Genomic DNA, 7,662 nt, shown 5'->3' on the forward strand with positions numbered 1-7,662 from the left:
TATAACAACATCAAGGTTCTAGTTTAGGCTCTCTTCTCTCTCTCATCTCCTCTCTCTCTTTTTCATTTTAGTTTTAGAGTGCTACTCTCAATTCATTTTAGTTTCTTTTTCGTTTTGGAGAATAATTCTAGTTTTCTTCGTTTCTATTACAATTTCATTTTCTATTGATTAATGGAAGACTAAGTCTCCAACGTTGTTTTCTCTTGAGGATCAAGCACAACTCTCTTTGAGGTTCTATTATTACTATTAAATTCTGATCAGTTTTTCCTCTTCACCAATTACTTTGTATTTGTTGCTATTAATTCATGCATGCTTAGTGCTTGATTAATTATCTCTGCGCTTAATTTACGTTCATGCTTAATGATCGTTCATGATTAATTGGTGTATGTGTTGCTTAATCACATAATGAATGCCTTATGTTAAATTTCGCTTAGTAATTTAATTTAGGGTTGGATTAAGTGGTTGAATTGATAAAGGATAAACTCTCATAACCTAGGATAAGAGACTTGCTTATGAATCAAGGGAAAACAACGTGTTTTAATTTTGATATTTTCTAATTCACATCTATTCGTTGTTGAATTTACAAAAGCAAAGACCCCCCCCAATTCGTTACTATTTTCCTAATATCTGTTATGAACGTTTGGTTGACCATTGCTCGTTGGGAGACGACCTAGGATCACTTCCTAGATACTGCATTTTTAATGTTTATTTGATTCGGGTACGACCTCGATCAACTGTGATGCATCCTAGATGGGTTTGGGTGGAGTGCTTATGCAGCGGGGATAGGTAGTGGCCTATGCTTCTTGACAGCTCAAGATACATGAAAGGAATTATCCCATGCACGACCTTGAGTTAGCAGCCGTAGTTTATGCTCTTAAGCTTTGGAGGCATTACCTTTATGGATCTAAATTTGAGGTGTTTAGTAACCATAAGAGCCTTAGATATTTGTTTGATCAAAGAGAGCTTAACATGAGGTAGAGGAGATGGTTGGAGTTCCTTAAGGATTATGATTTTGAGCTTAGCTATCACCCAGGTAAGGCCAATGTAGTAGCTGATGCCTTGAGTAGGATATCCCTTCAGATGTCTACTTTGATGGTTAGAGAGTTATACCTCTTAGAGTAGTTTAGAGACATGAGTTTGACATGTGAGATCACCTCTAGTAGCATTAAGTTGGGTATGTTGAGAGTCACCAGCGAACTCTTGAGCGAGATTCGTGAGGGTCAGAAGTTTGACCCATTCTTGTCAGCCCAGTTAAAGTCCATAGTTGCAGGGAGAGAGAGTAGTTTTAAAGTGGGGCCTGATGGACTCTTGAGATTCTAGGATAGGGTGTGTGTTCCTAGTGTGCCCAAGCTTAGGAGAACGATCTTGGAAGAGGGCCATAAAAGTAGTATGAGTATCCACCTGGGAGCGACTAAGATGTACTAGGACCTTAGGCAGATGTTTTGGTGGCCGGGTATGAAGAGAGAAGTTAATGAGTTTGTCCTTGCGTGCCTAATGTGTCAGAAAGCTAAGATAGAACACCAAAAGCCTTCAGGGTAGTTGCAACCTTTAGAGATACTTGAGTGGAAATGGGATAACATCTTCATGGATTTCATGGTGGGGTTACCTAGGACCCCCAAAGGTTTAGATTCCATTTGGGTTATTGTAGACAGGTTGACGAAATCTGCTTACTTCATCCTAATTAACATCATATATTCCTTAGAGAGGTTGACTAGCTTGTACATTAGTGAGATAGTTAGGCTACACGGTGTTCCTTTTAGCATAGTCTTTGATAGAGATCCCATATTTACCTCTAGATTTTGGGAGAGTCTTCATAAAGCCTTGGGGATCAAGCTTAGGTTAAGTTCTGCTTACCACCCACAGACTGACGATTAGACTGAGCGCACCATCCAATCCTTAGAGGACCTCTTAAGAGCTTGCATGTTAGAGCAGAGGGGTAGCTGGGATAGTTTCTTACCCTTAATAGAATTTACATACAACAATAGTTTTCACTCTAGTATAGGTATGGAACCTTACGAGGCATTGTATGGTAGAAGATGTAAGACACCTCTATGCTGGGTAGATTCCAGTGAGAGCATTGCCTTAGGACCTGAGGTAGTTCAGTAGACCACTAAAAAGGTCAAGTTGATCCAAGAAAGGATTAGAGCAGCCCAGAGTGGGCAGAAGAGTTACTATGATAGGAGAAGAAATGACCTTGAATTTGTTGTAGGTGATTATGTATTCCTGAGAATCACTTCGTGGACTGGGGTTGGTAGGGCGTTAAAGTCCTGTAAGCTCACACCTAGATTCATTGATCCCTTTGAAATCCTAAAGCGTGTTGGCCCAATTGCGTATCAGGTGCCCTTGCCACCATCTCTCTCAAATCTCCATAGTGTCTTCCATGTCTCTCAGCTCAGAAAATATGTTCATGATTCGTCGCACGTGATCGAGTTGGACAACGTTCAAGTGAAAGAGAACTTGACATATGAAACACTGCCACTGAGAATTGACGATCGTATGGTTAAACAACTAAAGGGGAAGGAGATTCCCTTGGTCAAAGTAGTATGGGGAAGTGCTTCAGGTGAGGATGCCACCTGGGAACTAGAGGGTCAGATGTGTGATGCATATCCTACCTTATTTGATACCAGTAAGTTTCGGGGGTGAAACTTGTTTTAAGGGGGATGGAATTGTAATAGTCGTGCCTTTTGGGTTTTCCATTTTAACAAATAAATAAATAAATATATAAAATTAATTAGGTCATAAGTTCCCTCACTATATAAACTAACTTTTAACCCAAAGCAGCTTTTACAAAAAAATACCTTTTGTTCCTTTTTCCTTTTTTTGATGCACAAGAACCCTAATAGAGCAACCGGAGGAGGAGCTCTAGAGAGCACCAGAAACGCCACAATTGCTAACGGAGAATGCTTGGGTGACTACATCGAGGTAAGGGATGAGTTACTCAGACTTGGGGATTATAAGAAGCATGTATAGGGATCCTTAGAGGATCAATTCTGGATTATTTTGGGTTGTTTTTTTTTTCTTTCCAAAATTAAGTTATGTTTTTTTTAAATTGTTTCGCTAGTCATTGTGATTGAATTTCACTCGTGCAAAATTAGTTTTTATATTTTTTATGTTTCCGGCTTTGAATTTTACGTAAATCATTTACATGTTTCAAGCTTTGATTTCAAATTTTGAATTGTATAATATATATATATATATATATATATATATATATATACACGCGTTAATTCCTTTGTATATACGATCCCCTAACGTGAATGGCCAAACCTCAAATGGATTTTTTTTTTTGTATGAATGATTCTTATGGCCTGGACTTTCTGAGTTTGGCATTAAGCAGCATCACACCCCTATGTCCTTTGGTTATAATAATTAACTGTGTGTGAAGATGGACTCCTCAAAGTCTAGGCCTTAGGGGTAAATATATCCAGTTTGAATGCTCTTTTAAACCTGTGCTGATCCCCATATGGTTGGAGCGGTCTTGCAAAACAGAGTGACCCTGACTGGTCTCCCTATGATTTCACTTAGTGAGAGTGACCTGACTTACCCATTGTGAGGCATGTCCCGTCATGTACTCCTAGGTGTCCGATGAGGTTTTTCACTGAAAAATGGTACCACATTGCATGTAGGCTTGAGTCTAGCGTATTTGTTGCATAACGCTTGTGTTTGACTTTCATTGAGTTAACAGTTGTGGTTTGATGTTATTTTCTGGTGTGTGTGAACTTGAATGGGTGTGAATAATGTGAGTGATTTTGTGAAGTGATGTTATTTATATAAATTCAGCTTTAAGTATTATATGTTTCACATGCTCTAATGTTTAATTATATACGAATGTCATAACTCACTCCCGGTGTGTATTTGTGTTAGAGTTGATTGCCATTTTGTTTCAGGTGAGCCATTATATGATGAGTTTCATGCTAGAGATGGAGAGACTTAGTCTGTGAGAGGGATATGCTCTGATAAGTATGACATCGGGGCATAGGATTTTACTTCGCATGTTATAATTTCCGTGAATGATATAATTGCGTTATGTTTTCTGTTTTAGTTTTTATTTATTTATTCAGAATGAACGGCCTTGTTTTGAGTCGGGATAACTTTATCTTTTATTCGAACAATTTTTACTATGTTTTCAATAAGTGGATGTGAACCTTTTATCCTTTTGAATTGATTTTAAAGTAAATGTGTTTTTAAAAGAAAAAAAACTTTCAATGATTTTTTTTCCTTTTATTATTATGGGTTTAAAAACTTTTAAATAAATTATGTATGATTTTTATTTCCTTTTATTTGTTATTTGTGAGGGTAGAGGGTGTCACAAAAGTCATATCAACCGCTAGTTTATCCAAAAAGAGCTCATAATTGTGATTCTATGCCACTGAATAAAATAAGTTGTTTGTAGTTGATTATAATTGAGAATGGAAGATCAATACATTTATTTTTTTATTACTCAAATGAATTCCATCCCAAACAAATTGGCATGCCTAGTGAGACTGTGTTGCCACTTTACAAACTAAACTAGTGTAAAGGAAGATAGTTTAGGAGATTAAGGAGTGGTAGAGTTATATTTGCCACTCAAAATATTAATTCAAACAAATCGACAATTTTTTTTTATCAATGAGCAATAAGGATAATAATAATGGAGATTCGAAACAATAATAATAATGGAGATTCGAGCATAGCGACAATGCAAGTTGGCAGTGCAACAACAACTGCTCCTATGACAAATGCGTACAATGCAATGTTGTTGATGAGTACATCGAACGTGATGACATCGATGAATGCATCAGATGCTACGACACCAATTCTTACATCAAGTATGACAACTTCTACACCAGCGTCTAATATGATGAGCACTACTGCTATGCCAATATATTCAAATTCATATTTACTATCGGATACAAGATTGGAACAAATCCTTCCATTTATCACCATACCCACAATGGGTGCAAGAACTTCATACCGTGGAGTTCATGCATTCAATAAAAATAATAATGGAACTCCTCTTAGTTTGAGGTATCCATGGGGCATGCCTAATTGTAGACCTCAAGGTGTAGAGTTAGATTCTTTTCAACCTTCAATGGAATATCGGGGTAAAATTCAATTACTTCCTAAAATAGAAATTGAAACGAAAATGGTTAAGGGAATGCTTATTATTATGGGTCAGAACAATTAAAAAGTTTAGGTAGGAATGGAGAAAGTGAGTCTTTGTTTGCAAGGATTTCAAACAATACTTTAACAACCTTAAGATAATAAAGGGATCACAGTAATCATGATATGGTGAACATGTTGTCTCAACATATAACAATTGTCTTAAATCCATTAGTTCAAATTGTTAGTAGTTTATTAGATGATAGTTGATAGTTTTAGAGAATTGTTTTAGAAAGAAGGCTATGCCATTGATTTCTTGGATGATCAATTACAACATACCAATTGCCTATTTATAGGCTCAAGTCACCAACCTCTCAATGGTGGTGAATGTTTCTACATTACTTTAGGTCTTTCTAGAGTTTTCATGATAGATTAGTATCATGATAGTTCTAGATTCTTCTATCTTATACACTTATAGTTCTAGATTGTTCTACCATATTCATACACATTATAGTTCTAGATTTTTCTACCATATTCATACATACTATAGTTCTAGGATATTCTACTATTTTCATACATATTATATTTAAGAATATTATAGAAATTTGTAGCAATTTCAACACTCCTCCTTGATGCAAATTTTTGTGACTCCGAGCATAGCTCATAATTCTTCAAATCTTGGTCTCGGCAACGCCTTTGTGAATATGTCTGCAATTTGATCTTCTGTTATGCAATAGTCGAGTTTGATCTCTTTAGTTGCTTCAGCTTCTCTGATAAAGTGATACTTGATTGCTATGTGTTTTGTTCTGCTGTGATGAACTGGATTCTTCGCCATTGCAATTGCTGATTTGTTGTCGCAGTTGATTTTAGTAGGCTCTCCCATGTCTTCAAGTATCCTACGAAGCCATATAGCTTGACTCGTTGCTTCAGCAACTGCCACGTACTCTACTTCTGTTCTTGATTGTGCTATTGTAGCTTGCTTCTTCGACGCCCAAGAGAATGTTCCCGATCCTAGTGAGAAAGCATAGCCAGAGGTACTCTTCATGTCATCTGTCGAACCTACCCAATCACTGTCGGTGTAGCCAAGTAATTCTAAGTTGGTTTTGGTAGTATACCATATACCTAACTCTTTTGTTCCTTGTAGATACCTAAAAATTCTTTTTCCTGCTCCAAAGTGTATTTGACTTGGGCTTTGCATGAATCTTGATAAAAGAATTGTAGCATACATTATGTTAGGTCATGTAGTTGTCAAATATAGGAGGCTTCCAATTAGACTTCGGTATTTGGATGCATCAGATTCTGGTGCTCCATCATTCTTCTGTAGTTTCTCATTTGTTATGAGTGGAGTAGCAATAGGTTTGCAACCATTCATCTTGAATTTCTTAAGTAAGCCTTCTGTGTATTTCTTTTACAAGATGAATATCCCTTCATTTCTCTGACTTACCTCTATGCCGAGGACGTAACTCATCAAACCAAGGTCGGTCATCTCAAAGGTCTTCATCATGTCTTCTTTAAACTCCATCATCATCTTAGTATTGTTTCCCGTGTAGATAAGATCATCTACATATAGAGAGAGTAAGAGAGTGTTCTGACCTTGAGACTTGATGTAAAGTGTATGCTTACTCTTGCTCCTCCTGAATCCTTGATCCATGAAATACTGATTGATTCTGCTATACCATGCTCGAGGTGCTTGCTTCAAACCATAGAGTGCTTTTCTTAGTCTTAACACTTTGCTTTCTTTGCCTTCAGACACGAATCCTTGTGGCTACTCCACATAGATCTCTTCTTCAAGTATGCCGTTAAGGAAGGTGGATTTGACATCTAGTTGATGGATACTCCATCCTTTTTGTGATGCAAAAGCAATTAGAGCTCTTATGGTATCAAGACGAGCTACTAGTGCAAATGTCTCATTGTAGTCAATTCCGGGTTGCTGTGAGTAACCCTTAGCTACTAGCCTCACCTTGTGTTTCTGTATGGTGCCACCAGGGTTGAGCTTTGTCTTATAGACCCACTTAACCCCAATGATATCTTTTCCATGGGGACGATTTACTAACTCCCATGTGTTGTTTTTCTCGATCATCTGTATCTCCTCTTCCATTGCCTTGACCCATACTTCCTGCTTTAACGCTTCTTCAAAGCTTCCAGGTTCAAGTATGGACAAGTTACAGGTTTCATATATGTCCACCAAAGATCTTACTCGTCTTGGAGTAGACTCTGGTGATGATAGTTCTTGATCTTGTTGTTGTGGTGGAGGTGAAGGTGGTTCACCTGGGTCTTCTTCCTCAGCTTCTTCTTGAGGTAGTTGAGCGGGTATAAGAACGTTCTTCTCCACTTTTTCTTCGTCCCAATTCCAAGAAGTGTACTCATCAACTTCAACATCTCGACTGATGACGAGTTTCTTAGTTTGCAAGTTGTAAACACGGTAGCCTTTAGAGATATTGTTATAACCAAGGAAGATACCTCGTATAGTCTTGTCTTCAAGCTTGCGCCTCTTCACGTCTGAAATATGAATGTAGAATATAGATCCAAAGACCCTTAGGTGCTTTGCTGATGGCTTCTTCCCGTTCCAAGCTTCAATTG

General features: G+C 37.5%; 1 protein-coding gene across 1 annotated transcript; it reads left to right on the forward strand.

Moving 5' to 3' along the window:
- Positions 1-2,004: 2,004 nt before the first annotated feature.
- On the forward strand, positions 2,005-3,934 carry LOC114378689. Its single transcript, XM_028337329.1, has 3 exons — positions 2,005-2,094; positions 2,338-2,626; positions 3,888-3,934. Exons 1-3 carry the CDS (start codon positions 2,005-2,007, stop codon positions 3,932-3,934), a joined length of 426 nt encoding a protein of 141 aa, XP_028193130.1.
- The last annotated feature ends 3,728 nt before the right edge of the window (positions 3,935-7,662 follow it).

This window comes from Glycine soja, chromosome 12, assembly GCF_004193775.1.
Source record: "Glycine soja cultivar W05 chromosome 12, ASM419377v2, whole genome shotgun sequence".
Taxonomy (NCBI): Eukaryota; Viridiplantae; Streptophyta; class Magnoliopsida; order Fabales; family Fabaceae; genus Glycine; species Glycine soja.

What these genes read in the sequence shown, in the direction of transcription:
- LOC114378689 (XM_028337329.1), top strand. Translation starts at nt 2,005, where the DNA reads ATGGAACCTTACGAGGCATTGTATGGTAGAAGATGTAAGACACCTCTA. An exon ending in GCATTGCCTTAGGACCTGAG is followed by an intron (nt 2,095 to 2,337) that starts GTAGTTCAGTAG and finishes ATTGCGTATCAG; the next exon opens with GTGCCCTTGCCACCATCTCT. An exon ending in TCCTACCTTATTTGATACCA is followed by an intron (nt 2,627 to 3,887) that starts GTAAGTTTCGGG and finishes ATTTTGTTTCAG; the next exon opens with GTGAGCCATTATATGATGAG.